Below are 19,009 nucleotides of genomic sequence, written 5' to 3' on the forward strand. Positions count from 1 at the left end.
AGGGCATTACTGGATGGTGTCCATTGCAGAACAGTTGTGGCCATGCAGGGTTCTCTCTCTCCTTGCCATTCTCCTGGCATCTTTAGTAATGATAAAATGGACAGTTGTTACTAGAGAGGAAAAAGGCTAAGTATTTACTTACTTTGAGAACCTTCAGTGTCCACATATGCTGTCCTTAATTGTTTTCTTCCATCTGCATAATGAGTTTTCTCAATAAAGAAGCGGTAGGGAACCTGCTTCAGTTTTAATAAAATCTTGCACTTGCTGTTTTACAGTAGCTGTCTCCCTTAAATCTGATGTGGAACATGATGAATTATCCTCTCTGCTGTCTATGGTTGTCTTTTGCTTGTGATTTCCATGACTTACTTATTTCTTCCAGCTCTTCTCTGGGTTCGTTGATTTGGTGTTCTCAAATTATCTCCTGTAGAGAATCAAGAAGTAGATGGTACACCTTTAGCATCACAGCAGAGAGCCAGCACCATAAGGTAGATATTCTCAGATATGGCCCAGGAGCCATTTTTTCCCTGTAGGCACACAGGCTGGTTATCATTAACCCTTACTTGTGCCTGCTATCCCCATACTTCACCTGCGGTACACCCAAAGAAATCACCACTTGGCATTGTGGCTGTGTATCTTACACATTGACTACACCTCCCTGAGCATGACCAAAGGAATGGGAATGGAATCCTTGTGTCTTCAAATTTTTTTTTAACCCATTGTTGTTTTTAGTGAGCTATAGTTTATATACAATATAATAAACTTTTTTTCCAGTTTGATGCACTTTTTACAATTGTGTACCACCACCCAAAACAAGATGGAGAGCATTTCCATCACCTCAGAAAGTTCCTCTTGCCCCTTTCAATCAGTTCCCACCCCTGTACTTCTCCCACTTTTCTGTCAACATAGATTAGTTTTCCTGTTCTTGGACATCATATAAATGGAATCAATACAATGTATATTTTTTATGTCTGGCTTCTTTGGCTCAACATAATATTTTTGAGATTCATTCATCCAAGTTGTATGTTTCAGTGATTCATTTCTTTTTTTGCACGTGATATTCCGTTGTATGAAGATGCCATTTGTTTTTCTATTCTCCAGGCATTGGACATTTGGGTTGTTGCTAGTTTTAGCAGGAAACATTCTTACACAGGTACTCATGTGGACATATATTTCATTTCTCTTGGATAAAATACTTAGGTGTGGAATTGCTGGGTCATATGGCGGGTGTATGCTTAAGAAAAAAAAGCAACTACCACAGTTTTTCATAATGGTTGTACCCTTTTAAATGCCCAGCAGTAGCCCTACATCCTCACTGACATTTGGTATTATCAGTGTTGATGATTTTAGCCTTTCTAATGATATATCCTTGTGGTTTTAATTTGCATCTGTCTGATGACTGATGATACTGACCTCCTTTTCATGCATGCCATTGGCCATTCACATATCTTTCTTTTTTTTGGTGGATTTTTTAACTGGGTTTTCTTATCTTTTTATTGTTGGCTTATAGGAATTTATATATATATATAGGTATATTCCTAGTTCCTTGTTATCTGTTTAATACTAGTCCTTTGTGAATATTTTCTTACAGTCTGTAGCTTGCCTTTTCATTCTTTTAATGGTGTCTTTTGGACAGCAGGTTTTAATTTTGATGAAGTCTACATTTTATCAATTTTTTTTTTCCTTTTATAATTTGTGGGGTTCTTTTTTTTTTTTTTTTTTAATTTTGTCCTAAGAATCTTTTCCTATCCCAGGGAGTGTGAAGATTTTTTTATTGTTCTACCTTTTAAAAAGTGATGCAGCTTGTGTTAATTTTTGTGTATGGAATGAGTTAGCAGTTGAAGCTTATTTTTTCCCAGTTAATTTAGCAACATTTGTTAAAAAGACTTTTATGCATTGAATTGAGCTGGTACCTTACTGAAAATCAAGTGAATGTATGTGAATGGGCCTATATATGTACAACTTATCTGTTCATCTGATCTGTTTGTCTGTCTTTACAGCAATACCACATTGTCTTGGTTATTGTAAATTTTAGCTGTCTTGAAATCCACTACTGGAAGCTCTCAAACTTTGTACTTCTTTGTCAAGGTTATTTTATGTCATTCTGTATCCTTCATATTTCCATATAAATTTTAGAATCAGCTTGTTGATTTCTTTTTTTTTAAAGCCTGCTGGAATGTTGGTTAGTATTGCCTTTTAGCTACTGATCAACTGGGGGAGGCTGGACAGCTTAACAATATTGAATCTGTGAATATGGTGTATCTCTCCACTTATTTAAGTCTTCTTTAATTTGTCTCAGAAATGTTTTGTAGTGTTAAGTGTAGACATCTTGCATCCCTTTGGTTATATTTATTCCTGAGTATTTGATGCTTTTGATTCTTTTTAAATGGGATTGTTTTTTAATGTCATTTTCCAATTAATTTTTTTGTTGCTAAGTATATAAAAATACAATTGATTTTGTGTATTAACCTTGAATTCACTTTTCTCTTTCCTGGATTTTTAAAAATTTATTTCCTAAAATTTTCTACATACACAATCTTATCAGCTGTGAATGACAGTATTACTTCTTCCTTTCCAATATTTATGACTTTTATTTCCTTTTCCTAACTTATACTCTGGCTAGAGTTTTTAGTACAGTGTTGAGTAGAAGCAATAAGATGATATATCTTTTCTCTTTTGTAGGAAAAACTTGCAATTTTTACCATGGAGTACGATAATACCTGCAGTGTTGGTTTTTTTAAATTCAAGTAGATATCTGTTATCAGACTGAAGAAGTCTCTTTAATTCCTAATTTGCTAAGAGTTTTTAATTTTTATCAAAAATGGGTGTTGAATTTTGACAAATGCTTATTCTGCATCTCTTCAGATAATCATGATTTTTCTCCTTTAATCTCTTCAAGTGGTGAATTTCACTGGTTGATATTTGTGTGTTAAATTAATATTATGCTCTTGTAATGACCTCCACTTGGTTGTGATGTAGTATCTTTTTATATGTATTGCTGGATTCAATTTCTTGATATTTGGTCAAGAATTTTTGTATCTATTGTTTATGAGGGAGATTGGTCTATAATTTATTCTTATAATGTTTGTCAGCTTTTGTTATCAGGGGTATGCTGATCTCATAAAAAGAGGGAAGTGTTCCCTCTTTGTGATGCTCAGTTTTAAGTGTCAGCTTGGCTAGATTATGGTCCCCAATTATTCAGTCAAACACTAATCTAGGTATTGCTTTGACAGTATTTTGTAGATGGAATTAAAGTCCATAATCAGTTGGCTTTAAGTAAGGAAGGTTATCCTAGATAATGTGGGTGGGCCATATTCAATCAGTTGAAAGCCTTAACAGCAGAGCTTAGGCATCCCTGAAAAAGTATTTCTGTCTGTGACTAATAGTTTCAGCTCCTGCCGGAGAGTTCTCTCCTGCCATCCTGATGGCCTGCCCTATGGATTTTGAACTTGCCTAGCCAGTCTCCACAATCATACAAGCCAGTTCTTTATTTAATAAATTTGTTAATGTAAATCTCCTTCTGGTTCTGCTTCACTGGTTGAATCTGATTGATATACTCCTCCTCTGTTTTCTGAGAGAAAATGAAATGAGTTTGTAAGACTGGTATTATTTCTTCCTTAAATGGGTCATAGAATTCATCAATGAAACTATCTAGATCTGGAATTTTCTTAGTGAGAAGTGTTTCAATTATATATTTAGTATCTTTTATAGATAAAGGGTGATTTGGATTTTCTTTTTTTGTATGTCTTATTTTGTACTTGTACATCTCGTCTTCACTGAAAAAATTTTTGACATTAACTTGTTTATAATAGCCCCTTATTTGTTCATTTACTGTCTTTATGATGTGTTAAAAAATTTCTTCTTTTATTCTTGATGTTGACAGTTTTTGTTTCTTTCTTATTCTTTCCCTCTTTCTCTCTTAATCAGTTTTGCTAGGGGTATATAAATTTTATTTTATTTTTTTCAATGAACCAACTTTTGACTTCATTGATTTTGTCTGTAGTTTGTAGATTTTTCTATTTTGTTGATTTCTACTCGTTTCTTTTTTCAATTTACATTACTTTATTTGCCCTCCTTTCTCTAGCTTCTTAAGATTGAATATTAGACCATTGCTCTTCATTTTTTTCCTTCCTTATATTGACAGTTAAAACTAAAAATTTCCTTTGATTCACTGTTTAGCTGCATCTGTAAATTTTGATATGTGTTTTGTTTTCATGTTCAGTTCAAAGTATTTTTGAGTTGACTTTGTGGTGTTTGTTAATGGTGAGTCACTAAGGAGTATGTCATTCCATTTCCAAGATTTGGAAATTTTGTAAATATCTTTATTATTATTGATTCCTGATTAACCTGGTTGTAGTCAGAAAAAATATTCTGTAAGATTGTGATACTTTGAAATGTAGTGAAAGTTTTTTTATGGCTCAGGATTTAGTCTAAATTGGTGAAAGGGACCTTTATCTCTGGACTTGGAAAAAAAATTGTATATTCTGTAGCTTGGGTATAGTGTTTAAAAATGACAAGTCAAGTTTGAATTATAGTGCTTAAATCTTAATCACTTCATTGAAGTTTTGTCTACTTGTTCTCTCAATTCCTGAGAACGAGGTGTTAAAATCTCCAACTATGATTGTGAATTCCACCCCCCCTTCAGTTCTTTCAATGTTTGCTTTATATATTTTGAAGCTCTGTTATTAGGTGCATATGCAGTTAAGATTATTAGGTCTTTTTTGATGAATTGACCCTTTTATTAGTATAAAATGTCACTGTATCTTTGATAACAATCTGTCTTGAAGTCTACTTTGACTGATATTAATATAGCCGTACTAGCTTTTTTGTTTAGTATTTTGCATGGTGTATCTTTTTCTGCCTTTTTTACTTTCAGCCTCTCTCTTTGTATGTAAACCATTTCTTGTAAATAGCACCTAGTTGGGTCTTGCTTCTTACCCACCTGACAGTCACTGCCTTTTAATTGGAGTGTTTAATCCATGAACATTCAGTGAAATTATTGGCATGGTTAGGTTTAAGTCTACCATTTTGGTATTTGTTTTCTGTTTGCCTCATAAGTTCTTTTATCCTTTGTTCCTCCTCCTTTTGGGTGAATTGAATATATATTTTATTTCTTTTTTTTTTGCTATTGCATTTTTTTTTTTTTGCATTTTTAAGAACACTTTATTTTTAAATACTTTCAAACTTACAGTACACTTACAAAATAATACAAATCCCATATAGAGAACTCCAATATACTCCTCTACCCTAGATACCCAGATACACCAATTTTCATATTTTGTCACATTTGCTGTATTATTTTATATTATTTTATCTATCCATCAATCCATCTATCTGTCCATCTGTCAGTCTGTCTATCTATCAGTCTGTTTTTTGAAGACTTGAGTGTCGGTTGTATACATCATGCTCCTTGAACACTTATTACTGCCATGCACATTTCCTAAGAACAAGGATATTCACTTATGTAACCACCTTAAGTGCAGCTATCAAGTTCAAGAAATTTAACATTGATATAAAGCTGACAGTGTATATTCCAATTTTTCCAAGACCTAAAAATGTTCTTTTAGGCCTTTTCTCCTCCATTATTAGATCATGTTTGGGATCATGTATTGCTTTTAATTGTCATTATTTCTTTAGTTGCTCTTTATTTTTTTAAATTATGGGAACATATATACTTTAAAAACTTTCCCATCCCAACGACAGTCCCAAGCTTACAATTAAGTGGCATTACTCACATTTACACTGTTGCAGTACTTTTACCACCTCCCATTACTAAAACTTTCCCATTTCCCCAACAGAAAGCCACTATGCATAAACTCATTTTGCATTAATTCCCATTTCCCCTACTCCTTCCCTGACAATCTGCACTCTAATTTCCACCTCTATGAACTTGCATATTCTCTGAAATTTTCTTTGTAGTTATCATGGGTTTAAATTTAACATAAATCTGTAACATTCTTGCTTGCTTAGCTGTCAACTTAACATCAATGGTGTACACAAACTATATTTCTTTACCCTTCTGTTTCCCCACCTCTAGGTAGTTCTTGTCACAGATTGCATGTTTATACATTATGAATCCCAAACTACTGATTTTTTACACTTTATGCATCTGTCTTTTAGATCTGTTGCATTTTTAGCTATATTTCTTTGTGTTGTTATTCAGTGGTTGTGCTAGAACTCAAAACATGCCGTTTAACTTATCACATTCTACTTACAAATCATGTTCTGCCAAATGCACAATGGGAAGAGCCTCACCGCTAATTTGTTTTCCCTGTCCTTTGTGCTTCTGTTGTCATATTGTTTACCTCTATATAGAGATGCTACAAACCTCACAATATATTGTTATTGTTTTTACTTTAAACAGTCAACAGTCTTTTAAAATAATTTTAAGTATACATGTGTGTGTTTATGTGCATATATATTATAAAGATAATAACAATTGTATTATATATTTATCCACGTATTTATCCTTTCTGGTACTCATTATTCCTTTCTGATGTCTGAGCTTCCTTCTGGGATCATTTCCTTTCAGGCTGAAGAGCTTCTTTTAGCATTGCTTGTTGGTCTACTGGAGACAGATTCTCTTAGCTTTTGTCCATCCAAGCATGTTTTTATTTTACCTTCATTTAAAAATGATCTTTTCTATATATGTAAGATTCTAGTTGGACAGTTTCTGTTTTCCTTCAGCATTGTAAAGATGTCAGTCCACTGTCTTCTCCCTCCATTGTTTCTGAGAAGTCAGCCTTCATTCTTATCCTTGTTCCCCTATAATTAGTGCCATTTTCCACTGGCTGATTTTAAGGTTTCCTCTTTGTCTCTGGTTTTCAGCAGTTTGACTGTGTGTTCCTAATATCTTCCTTAGAGTTCACTGAGCTGCTTTGACATGTGGGTTCAAGTTTTTCTTCTGTTTTTGAAAATAGTGAGCCTTTCTCTCTTCAAAAATTTCTTCCTCATTCTTCCTCTCCTTTCCTCTCCTTCCCTTTTGGGATTCCAGTTACTTCCCTTTTGGGACTCGAATTACACGTATGCTAGATTCTGTGATCTTGCCCTATAAATCTAGGATATTCTGTTTGGTTCTTTCAGTCTTTGTTTTCCTCTCTGTGTTTCAGTTCAGATAATGTTTGTTGATATGTTTTCAGGGTCACAAATCCTTTCTCTATTTTCCTTCCATAAGCCCATTGAATGAGTTCTTTATTTTTATATCCTATTTTTGTTCCTAGCATTTCCATTTGGTTTATTTTTTTGTATTGTCCATCTTTCATGTTTATTGGCCAGTTTAGTGTTGTGTTTTGTAAAATATCTGTTTGAAGTGTCTTGCTACTTTTTCTGTTGGATACTCTGGTATTTTTCTTTTTGATTTATAGTTTTTTTTTTAATATCTTCTGAATATGAGTTCCTTTTTATACATAGTTTTAGCCCATTCCTTCTCCCACTCTAAGGCTTGCCTTTTCACTCTCTTAGTACTGTATTTTCATAAATACATTTTTCAGTATTTTTCTTTATTGGTAGTGTTTTCATGTCCTGTTTAAACATAAAGTCTTTGCCAATTTCATTTGATAGTCTCCTTTTATCTTGTAGAAACTTTGTTGTTTTACTTTTTACATTTAGGTTTATGATCTACCGCATGTTAATTTTTATGAATGGTTTTAGGAAGATTTCACGATTCGTTTTTTTCCCTATGACTATCCGTTTGAACCAGTACCATTTATTGTGGTGGTGGGGGGGCATTCTTTTCCCCAGTGTTTTCCAGTATCACTTTGGTCACAAATCATGCAACTGTAGAGGTATGAATCTGTTTTTTGATTCTCTTCTTTTCCCATATTCTTTCCCCCGTGCATCTCTATGCCAATATTAATACTGTTTTGTTTTTTTTTTATCTTTAACTTCTATTTTATAATATAAAACCATTCCTTCTACGTTATGAAAACTATTTTTAGTTTTCACTGTAGAAGTCTGGCATCTCTTTCATTAGGTTCTGTCTAATGTTATGTAAAGAGTATCTTTTTAAAATTAGGCATCGTTTTCATTCATGTCTACTTTTATTTCCACTCTTCTATATATTTTAGTTTAACTTGCTATTCTTTTTTATTTTCTTGAGATGGATATTTAGACTCTGATTTTTAGCCTTTCTTTTTATTCAAAAATACATGTTTAAATCTATAAATTTACCTCTAACCACAGCTTTTAGGTGCAGCCCTCAGATTAGATTTTCATTTTCTTTTTTTTTTTTCAAAATAACTTCAATATTCATTGTAATTTCTTTGAACCTGTTGTTAATTTAAAAGTATATAGCCTAATTTTCAAACATTTAGTGATTTTCTAATTATCATTTTGTTAATTGATTTCTTATTAAGTCCTTTGAAATTTGTTGGTGCTTGCTTTATGGCCTAGTATTCATACAGTTGAAAAAAAATATGTAGTATGAAGTTGTCAGTTGCAGTATTACTTAGGTCAAGTTTGTTAATCATGTTGTTCAAATCTTCTATATATTTATTGATTTTTATCTGATTCTTCTATTAGTTATTGAAATAAGTAGGTTAAAATCCCCCACTGTGTTCATGGATTTTTCTGTTTCTCCTGTAGTCCCATCAGATTTTGCCTTATCCATTTGAAGTGATATTACTAGTTATTATGTTTTAAATATCTTGGGTAATTTGACCCTTAATTTTTCAAATGTTTTCCTTTATCTTTAGGAATGCATCATACTTTAAAGCCTTTGGTTTATGGTAATAAATATAAATACTCCAGCTTTCTTTTGACTAGTGTTTCCATGGGGTTCCTTTTTCTAGGATTTTACTTGCAACTTTCCTGTGCCTTTATTTGTAAGATGTGTCTTTTAAAAGAAGCAAAAAATGGACTCCAGCCTTGAATCTTGTAATAAGCATTAACACTGAAAAATAAGGAGAAGCAAAGCTATTGATCAATGAGATTTTTTGAACACAAAGGAAGACATACCCTACCCTACATTTCCCTGTTGCCTTCTGTTTTGTTGGTAAACAGATCGTCAATCAAACACCATTCACTCTCTAGTGGAGTCAGCTGTGACTCAGGATTAAGAGATAAAAGAGTGAGAACACAGGTCTGACATTGATGTGAAAAGATCAGAAGCAGCTAAATGAGGGATGAAAGGAGTGATTAGTGTATCCCAAGAAAAGTACAAGTTTAGAAAGCTTAATCTAAGAGAGAGTTTGTGTAGATCTTTTCATACAAATAAGACACACCAACATTCCTGAAAGTTCTGGTTTAACAGAGTTAGCTGAGTTGGGTGAGGTCAGCGAAACAGAGGTGATAAAGGAGGGACCTCCCAAGGTGGGTCCTGTGAAGGGCGTAGAGGTGGGAACCAGGTTGACCTCTGAACCCCCGAGACATACAAGGTGCCATGTATTAGCACAAAGCTCATACCTGCCAACTGAATACTGAGGCTGAAAAGAAAGCATTTAGGCGCTTCCCTTTTGAAAGCCTTCCATATTTTTCTCTTCATTTCTTTTCAACCTATAATTGAAGGGTGATGTGATGCTCTGATAGTAATCAGAATTTAATCTTCAGTTACTTTAAGAATTTTGGATAGCCTGTTCGCGATTTTATTTCTTCCATGAGAATCCTGCTTTAGCCAGAAGCACAATCTATATGGTAGTCATTTCATTGAGAGATAATTTTTTATTTCATATGTTTCCAGAATAAATAGGCAGAAGAATCTTACCTACTCCCACATCAATAAAACAGCTTACTGATCAAAAACTAGTCATCGGTTTTTTTTTTCTATCTAAATCAGAAGAAAATCTTGCCATGTCTTCTTGCCAAGAAGTGAATCTTGCTTTGTTTATTGCACTGAAGTCATATCTTCTGCAAAATCAATGGTTTAAGGCAACTTGGATGATTTGTCCTTATCACAGTTTGGAACAGGATTGTTAAGAAGCTGACTGACAGCAGAATTAAAAGCTTTCAAGTTTCTTTGAGGTGTAAGCAATCTTAATGACCCTGATTTCATTTTTTAATACTGTAAACAAATAGTGAAAATATTGTCTACTAATGATTACAGGGCCTTAATGATTAAATACATACTTCACTTTATGCCTAATACAAATGTTAGAGACAGAGTTCAAATAAGGAAGAGTGAGCTGAGAGTATGGATGACATAGTTATTTGTGTGAAATAAGAAGAATACATTTTTACTGCTGCTTATAGAAAACATGTTCTTTGGCACAAACTTCACAAAGACTAGCAGGAACAGAATCCCATGGAATTAAGTTTGAAGTAAATATTAGGCAGATACCTAGGAATTCCTACAGGACTTGTAAGCAGTTTGGTAGTTAAATGCAAAACAAGCAAATAAGTCCTTGTATTTAAATTTTTGTTTATGGAAAGAATATATTAAAATCTGTAATATTAGTATACAGTATTAATTCTAGAGGAAGAGTCTCCCTGGGGGAATAGTATGTTTTACCACCATTCAGTACAACCTCCTTTTGTATCTAAGGGTTTTATGTGTTTATTAAATTTAAATTGAGCTCTTTTTCTTTTTTCTTTTTTTTTTTTTTTGTTCCCAAGGCATTTTGATTCTGGGCTTAGAATTCATCTTCTCATGAAACATTTTTTCCTTATTTCAAAATAATTCTTAAATCAACACATGTTGGTGTGTTCATAGCAAGAATTTAATAAGACCCTCGTCATGGTTAGCTCTGTGAGTTGAGCAGGCCACTATTTCTTAATTAGCTGGGGTCTAGGGCCAGTGACCTCATGAGAGAGATCAGATACAGCCACAAGAAACCCAACAAAACTAGAAAATGCAGAGAAAGGGGGAAAATAAATAATTTCTATGTATTGACTAATTTTAAAAGTCTTTCAAATATGAATCTTATATGTATATGGGATGCAATATCAAGTAGAGGTTAAAAGAACCAGCCTGGATTCAAGACTAACAGAATTATCTGACTTTGATCAAGTTACTTAGCCTCTCTGAACCTTAGATTCCACCTATATAAATGGAAATAATACCACCTACTTAGATTTGATCTGAGAATTAAGTTAAATAATGCATGTGAAATACTTAAGAAGCTGAACACATGGCAAGTGTCATGAAATGTTATATATTATCGGTATTTCAGAGGGCAGGAGCAATTGTACCTTTCTTTTGTAGTCAACTAGATATAGAGAATTATGGAATTTCTTCAGTATTATGGGAAAATCTGTCATGTACTAGGCATAAAGCAATGCCTTGTTTTTAAAGAAATTTTTATTAGAAAGCCTTTGAAGCGAAACAATTTATACCTTTCCATAAGGTTTATTTTTTCCTTTCCTTTTTGCTTTTCATGACTTAAGAATTTATTTAGATGTGCCAATGGTTTACGAGAAACAGCTCACAGCCTCCTTTATGAGGATGAGAGGAGGTGTCCATATCAGACAAAACTTCCTTAGGTGTTGGTGATCCTTTCTCTAAAGTCATCCTGACAACGCAAACTCTTGCACCAAAAAGGCAGACCTGGAGTGGACTGCCTTTATTTGTTGGGTTTAACTAGGTGTACAAAATCTAGCTTTTGTATTTCCCTTGATATTGGCATACCAATTCATTATGCATTTAATAGAAGAGGTCAGATTGATTTTCTTTTTTGAACATATTGAGTAATCCGGGAGCACGCATTTGGTTAGGTTTTGTTGATTCAGTGGTTCGCCACCTTTTTCTTTAGGACCTCAGCAATTTCAGAGCAATCCCTCTTCACTAAGGAAAGCAACCCTTGAAACAGAAGGAGGATGTGGAATGAGAAAAGAAACATTCAGGAAATGTTGGCTTGCTTGTTTCCCTAAGGTTATCAATCTTTGGGAAGCCTGGAGTTGGGGGAAAAAATGGAAAATACAGAAATCGTAGTAGGCATGAGGTTTAGTCTCCATCTTCTTTCAAAAGTGCATATTCATAGAAAATTGACCTTACATACATAAGCCAGAGAAAACCCAGTCATTTTGAAACATGACGTCATCCCTCTGAAACAATAGTGCCTATTTGACCTGTGTGTGGATAATGTCAGATGTTCCAGGGGTCAGAATCGGCTACCTTTCTGGGTCCATATTTCATGATATTCTCTTTTTTAAAATTTCTATTATGGTAACATTTATGATGATAAAACATTTCCCATTTTAACTACTTTTAGGTATCATGATATTCTAAGATGCTTGGGGCCCACAAATCTGTCACTGCACCATCTGCCCTCCCCAGCTCCTGACATCCAGAGTGTACTGATGGAGTGTACTGAGGGGCAATAATAATTGTCATGAGGGCTTCTGTTTGTTACACATGAACTCTAGCAGACAGCTAAGCACTTTATATGCATGAAGTTGTTAGTATTATCCCTGTTTTTACTAATATTCTAAGAGGTGGATTCTTACCATCCCTATTAATATTAGGGTTGGCCCTAAACCCTGTCAGACAGCACAATACAGGATAAGTGAACTTGCTTTCCACCCCCTCCCCAATAGGTCTAGGTTGTCACTTCTCTATAAACTACAGAATTACTTCCAACTATGAAAAATCAATATATACACTCAAGTGAAAGCCTTCATCCAAGGACTGAGTTTGTATTTGGTCATGTAGATTCATAGAGTTTGGATATAATTTCCAATTGGCATGCCCCAGTGGTAACAAGTATCAAAATAATGGTTCTTCTCTGGTCTTGGGGCATTGCTTCAGGCCAAGATGTTTCTTGATTTATATAAACATATTGTCTCTGTGTGTCATGACATGACAGAAGCACTGGCCAAGGGGTGTGAGTTATTAAATGGGCTTGGAATCAAATGGGATGGGTGGGCATTGTGTTTGTAGCTTGGGTTAGGCTCCTTGGAATCCCTGGGAATTGGAAAGGAAGAGGTGAGATTGGTTTCAAGGAAGGGATATTTGCCATGTGTCAGAATCTTATGTTTTTCTTCTTCAGAGTATTATATTTTTCTTACCTATTATTTTTGTTCTCTGCCAACCTTCACAAAGAGTTTGAGACCACTTGTAGTAAAAGGCTCACATATGTATATACATATAAATGTATAACTACATTATATATGTTACATATGATGTATATAAATAATTCATTGGGACGCTGGCTGCAGCAAGACCTGTAAGTAGAAATAAAACTCTTATTAGAAATTGTCTTTGAATTGCTTCACAATTTGGGGTTGAAGAATCTAAAAGACCTAACCCAACCTGGGAGCATCTGAGATCAACAGTGACCAGTCTTCAATGGGTATCCTAAAAAGGGCCTTGCTATGGTCCTGTGGAGCCTTTTGTTTTGAACTTACTTCTTCCCAGGTAATCTGCCAGGCTGGGTTCATTAGCCATAAAAAACTTTAACCTAGGGAGAGCCTGATAATTGAAACTGGTATGTAATATCCAATCAAATAATGAGAATCCATTAAAAGGAATAGTAATTTTGCAGTTTTTCGTAATTGACATTTCAACAATGTTTTTCCTGACAGCCAGTGATGGCAACTATGGTGACTTTACTTAAGACCCAACCTAGAGAGGAACCAGAAGAACCATGTCACGAACATCCAGGAAGCTGCTTGGCTTCCTGATTGGTGCAGTGTGATGGGCTGCATGCATCCAATTAATTGAGTAGTTGTAAGAAATTGTTTAGCTGTACATATGAAAAGAGAGAGGCCAGGTAGCCCTGTTTTCCTCAATTTATGGTCAGCATTTGCTTCTTCAAAATTCCAGTCCTCTTCACTCTGTTTTTTGTATTGATATTGTAGTAGAGACTATGAACAAACAGTATATGAATATGGGTCAAGATAAAACCACTTAGTTCGCAGGGGCTCCTGAACATGAACTTACATGTCCAGAAGAATCTCCTATTCCTCCATGTTCCTCAGGTTTAGCAGTTCACTATCTTGAATCTTACGGAAGTGGTGGCACTTGGATTCCCTGAGTACAAACTGCTCCTGGCTTTCAGCGTAGCACACTGTAACTTCCCCGGAGAACTTAGGACAACCACTTAACCTCCTGAGCTCCACTTTCCTTATCTGTAAATGGAAATGAGAGTTCTTACTTTTCTCATTCACCATAACGATTTTGAGGCTCTTCTGAGAACCCTCATTGGGAAGGACTCTGAACCAGTGACACACGGGTCTCAAAGGTCTTACCCCGCTGATCCTTGCCTGGGAGCTGTGCCTGGGAGCGGCTGCAGAGGGCAGCCTGGAGAGGAGTCCAGAGATCAGGACGTGTTAACAGGGCGGGGGCAAGCAACTTAACCTTGGTCACCCAGCACCCCATTGGCCCAAATTTCTATAAACCATGATTTTTGCCTACAAATTATTATTCACACCACTCTTTCATTTGTCTGTTAAATGGGCCTTTGAAGTCCCGTTATAAGTCCCTTCTTAGCGCACTAAACAGTGATAATGTATTCCTCCCTGTATTTCCTTGGCTCTCTGTGCCTTGTGCTGAAATCATCTGTAAGTATCTGTTCATTGATTGTAAGCTTCAGAGGCCTCGAACCATACAAAACTAATCTGTGTGTCCCACCCTCCGACCCTAATCAAGAAGCTAGCTCAGTGCTTTCCTTGTAGGAGTAGTTAGATACTAGGTCTTGAATTGCGTTCATATTGTCTGAAGCTGAAGACCGTGATTTTATGCTGTTGCTGGTAAAGATGGATACTAAATTCGGCATCATCCGGTGACTTGGATTTCCATTCTACCTGCTGTCTTTTTAGACAAGTTAATTTCTCATCCCTGGAGTATTCAGAATGGTGAAAGCTAATGTTAAACTTCTGTAAAAATTGGTAACAGACTTTGAAAATAAAAAGACTTGAATTCAAATCTTAGTTCCACTAGCCTCTAGCTCTGAGCTTTTAGGAAAGGCACCTAAGTTCTCTGATACTCATTTTCTTGATTTTTAAAATTAGTACAGTACTTGCATTCCAGAGTCAGGTTAGAATTAAGTGAATGTTCATAGAACTATTAGCATAGTGCCTAGCATGGAGTAAACACCTGATAAATGGCATTTATTGTTTTTATCATTAGCCTTTTAAGGAGAACATTTTAAATATTTATAATGATGAAAATTTTAATATATATCCAGGTGGTAAAACAAAACAAAGCAAAACTTTCAGACATTGTAATATATTTCCTCATTATCACTACACTTTCTCAAATTTCTAAGAAATATCAAAAAAAAAATTGTTTTTATCACATTTCTCTTCTCTTGTGTGTTCCTTACTGGGCATGTCGATAATCTCTGAAATTCCTTAAGTAAAAATATTTATAGTGAAAAATTAAAGACAAATTAGGAACACTAAATAAGGCATAAATTTCTCCAAAACAATGAATAATTGCCTGTAAATTGGGGACAAGCTCAAGTATGTCATAATGATTAATGCATGGGCTTCCCAGTTCCCTGTTTTATTCTGAGTAAACTTAAACAAGTTACCTTTCCTCTCCTGGTGCCTCAGTGTCTTCATCTGTAAAATGGGATAATAAGACAACTACTTCATGTGGATTAAATTAGTTAATACATGTGAAGTATTTCATAAATGGTCTGATACACAATCAGCACTGAGTAGATGTTAACTGGATAGAAAACCAAGAAAGGGGAGTTCCCACTTCTAAGGTTAAAAACTGAAATGTTTTCCCTCCTTTCAGAGCCAAGAATGTGTAATTAACCATGTCTTTATCTCGCTTATAGCGGAGGCTTCTGAATTCCTTATCTATGAAACCTGCTCAGTAATTTCCCTAATAACATCATGATAGGATCCATGCTTCTCTAAATCTCTGTTTTCTCATCTATAAAGTAGGGAAATAATAGTGCCTACCACATAGGGTACTGAGTATATCAAAGAGCTAATATCTAGAGAACTCTCTTGTTGCATAATAAGTGTGCAATATGTATCATCAGAAGGCCTCTGTATCTATTTTTTTTTTTATTTCAGTCATTTCTACAAGTGGTTGGAGTGGTCGCAGTGGCAGTGGCAGTGATTCCTTGGATTGCAATACCCTTGATTCCCCTTGGCATCATTTTCTTTTATCTTCGGCGATATTTCTTAGAAACGTCAAGAGATGTCAAACGCCTGGAATCCACAAGTGAGTATTAAGGCTGCTGGGTTGGCGCGGCAGTACCAGCTTCCATTTATGCCATGATTAAGGAGTCACCTGAAATTCTGCAGACTCTCTCTTCCAGAATGTCCCACTAGGTTAATGTCATGTTACATCTGGAATATTCCATGCGGACCTTAGGGCTGATGGAGCAGCTTTGCCATTTAGCATGAGGAAGGAGTAAAAGATGTACATGGAACAATGTTGTGCTGGTACGAGAGCACCGTGAAGACAGGGTCCATTTCCATCTTGTTAGTGACACACTTCCTTATACGGAATAAATATATTTTGAAGAAATAAACTATTTCATCCTGTGGGAACTAATATAGAAGGAAACTAGGGTATTTTCCTTTCCCTGAAGATACTGGAAATGACAAGGAAAGGAAAGGATTAGGAAAATGAAAGGGGATGTCAGAAAATACAGTCATCTGTCAGAGTTAATGGTTTTTAAATATATATTTCACATACTCAAAACAAATAGCTAAAAGGTAACCGTTGTTTGAATAGATAAATCATTGTTATTTTGAGTTATCTTCATCAGTATTTGACTGTCATGCCACACAGTTTGTTTGTTTTTTTTCAGAGTGTTCATGTAAATGAGCCCTGAAAATGATCCCTTTAGGAGGACACAAGGAACAGGGATCAGTTTTTAATGCATTTAGTCTGTTACTCTATTCAACCTCCTAATTTTATAATAATGTGGAAAATATTTTATGATTGATCACTCTGTTCTACAGGTAATCACAGAGGATGAAATAATTCAGAGCTATCTCATTCTAAATGCATGACTCACATTTTCATTATTATTAAAAAGAAAAATCATAAGGAGAGTAGAATTGTTAAACAGGTATAAAGATGGTAGGCGAAAAGTAAAGAAGGAAACTATTTGTATCAGAAAACCTCAACTATGAATAGTTATTGCAAATGAGCACCAACTCAGCTTTCTGGAAGCCAGGCCAAGAAGAGAAACATATTGAGTCCTATCATTCTCAGTATCTGCTAGGTAGAAAAACGTAAGTTCATAATGACAAAAGAGTTTTTGTTGTGACACGTATGTGTCACTTTTTAAATAATAAACTTAAATTTTTTAATCACCAACAGAACCAGCTAAACCACTGTGATGTCTAGTTTGGGAAGGTGTTTCAACAAGGACACATAGCAGTAGAGTCAGATATATGTAGCATTCTGCTTATATGACTTAATACAATGTTAATAGGACTTGGAGAAGGCAGAGGAATAAATAATTAGCATTCCTGGGAGATTCTCTTTTTTGCATATCACTGAGCCCAAGCAGTCTTTTGTATAGAAAACCGAGTTTCAGTCATTTTATAACTTGAGGAGACTTCTGAAATGTAGTTATTCTACAGTCTTGTTACAAAGGAGGCTTCAGGTTTATTCAAGGAAGGTTATTCCAGAAGGATCACCTTCACTTAGATTTTTGTCTGAGGCACTGGTCATTTCCCATCCAATAGAAGTAGAAAGAAGGGGGCTTCTGAGGCTTTTCCCGAGAAGCCGTGTAGAATTTTCTCGGTGTTTGGATAGCACTCCCTTCAAGGCCAGAGCATTCCATAAAGCATGAGGCATTTTTGGCCTGGAGATTCTGAGAACTTTGGCATGGCTCTGATGAAATATTGGGGTTTTCCTGAACCCAGTTGGCTGTGACAATGAGTTTTACAGATAGCACCCTCCGCCCACCCCCCACCATGCCACCAGATAACCAAGAGTAGTTGCCAGTCGATTGGAACTGTGTATCGCTCTCCATCTGGGTGATGGATCAAATTCCAGTGTTTTCTCTAAGCAATAATTGATGGTGGGTACTTCTTGAGGCCTCTGCTAGAGTCATCAGCAAAAACAAAGAGGTCTGATTGCTGTGGCAAGAAGGCATAAATCCATTTGAAGGACTGCTAACGTCTTGAGGTTTACTTTCAGATCATACAGCCCAGCTACCTCTGGAACTTAGGCTAACATTTAAGCAATCAGATGAGAAATCAGCAGTTGATCACAGTAGTGATCAAAATACGGACTTAGCAATGGTCAGTCATTTAGTGGCATTTCACCAGCCAATGCTATTGAGTTGGCAGTGCCTCAATTATGAAGCCATATCCAAATCCTGGCTGTGGGAGTGCTGTGATCCATTAGCAATGTCTGCCAAGGGCATTGGCTAGGGCAGTATTAACACAGGTGACACGTGTTTTCAGCCCATTGATTCTAAAATCTGCTGTTTTAGAGAATTCATGTGCCAGACTCCCAGGGATTTTGTTCAACTTAAGGTACTTAGGAAGATGTGCAGTATTGGGTAAGAAAAATCCTAGAGTTCTCTAAACACAGGCTACAAAGTCTGGAGAAAAATGGGAATCTCTGACCCCATGCTTATTCTCCCTCCAAAACCGTGGCTGTGGTTCAAAGCACAGACTGGCGAATAGGAAAGACTTGGGTCTCACACCCAACTCTTCCACTTACTTGGGTTAACTACTTGACCTTGGGCAGTGTCTTTAATACCTCAAGTCTGTTTTGCCCTCTGTCAGGAGGGTAATAATACTTGCCCGTCAGGTCTTTGTGAGGATTGCTGGAGGTAAATCTTGTAAAGCTCTTGCTGGTCCCTTCCAAAAGCATAGGACCTTGAACCCAGGGAATCCAAAACAACGATAATAACAAAAAGGTCTGACATGGAATTAGTGATAATCTGCAGCAAGGCTGTCAGATCAGGGTCTTTACGTGTAGTTCACTGCCCTGCTCCTTTCCAGATAAGATATGCGGTCATTGCGGGGTATGTCCCAAAGGGTCCTGTGGACACACAGCTGTCTGTCCTGTGAAAAGTAGGGTTACATTTGTCTCCAGCTGCTGACTAATGCCATCACTGTTCTCTAGGCCTACTTCAGTTACAGCCAACTGAATCTTTCAGAGAAAAAGGTTATTACACTGGGCAAGCTAATTGCAGAGCCT

The 19,009-nt window shown here is 35.7% G+C and overlaps 1 protein-coding gene across 5 annotated transcripts in view; it reads left to right on the forward strand.

Annotated features, from left to right (window-relative positions):
* The window catches only part of ABCC4 (ATP binding cassette subfamily C member 4), a 278,085-nt gene that overhangs the window by 175,743 nt on the left and 83,333 nt on the right, over positions 1–19,009 (forward strand). For all 5 annotated transcript variants that reach the window (XM_037800386.1, XM_037800387.1, XM_037800388.1 and 2 more), the window contains exon 21: positions 15,904–16,054. In XM_037800386.1, coding sequence (XP_037656314.1) covers positions 15,904–16,054 — 151 coding nt within the window. The remainder of the gene's footprint in view (positions 1–15,903; positions 16,055–19,009) is intronic.

The sequence above is a fragment of the Choloepus didactylus genome, chromosome 12 (assembly GCF_015220235.1).
Source record: "Choloepus didactylus isolate mChoDid1 chromosome 12, mChoDid1.pri, whole genome shotgun sequence".
NCBI classification, from domain to species: Eukaryota; Metazoa; Chordata; class Mammalia; order Pilosa; family Megalonychidae; genus Choloepus; species Choloepus didactylus.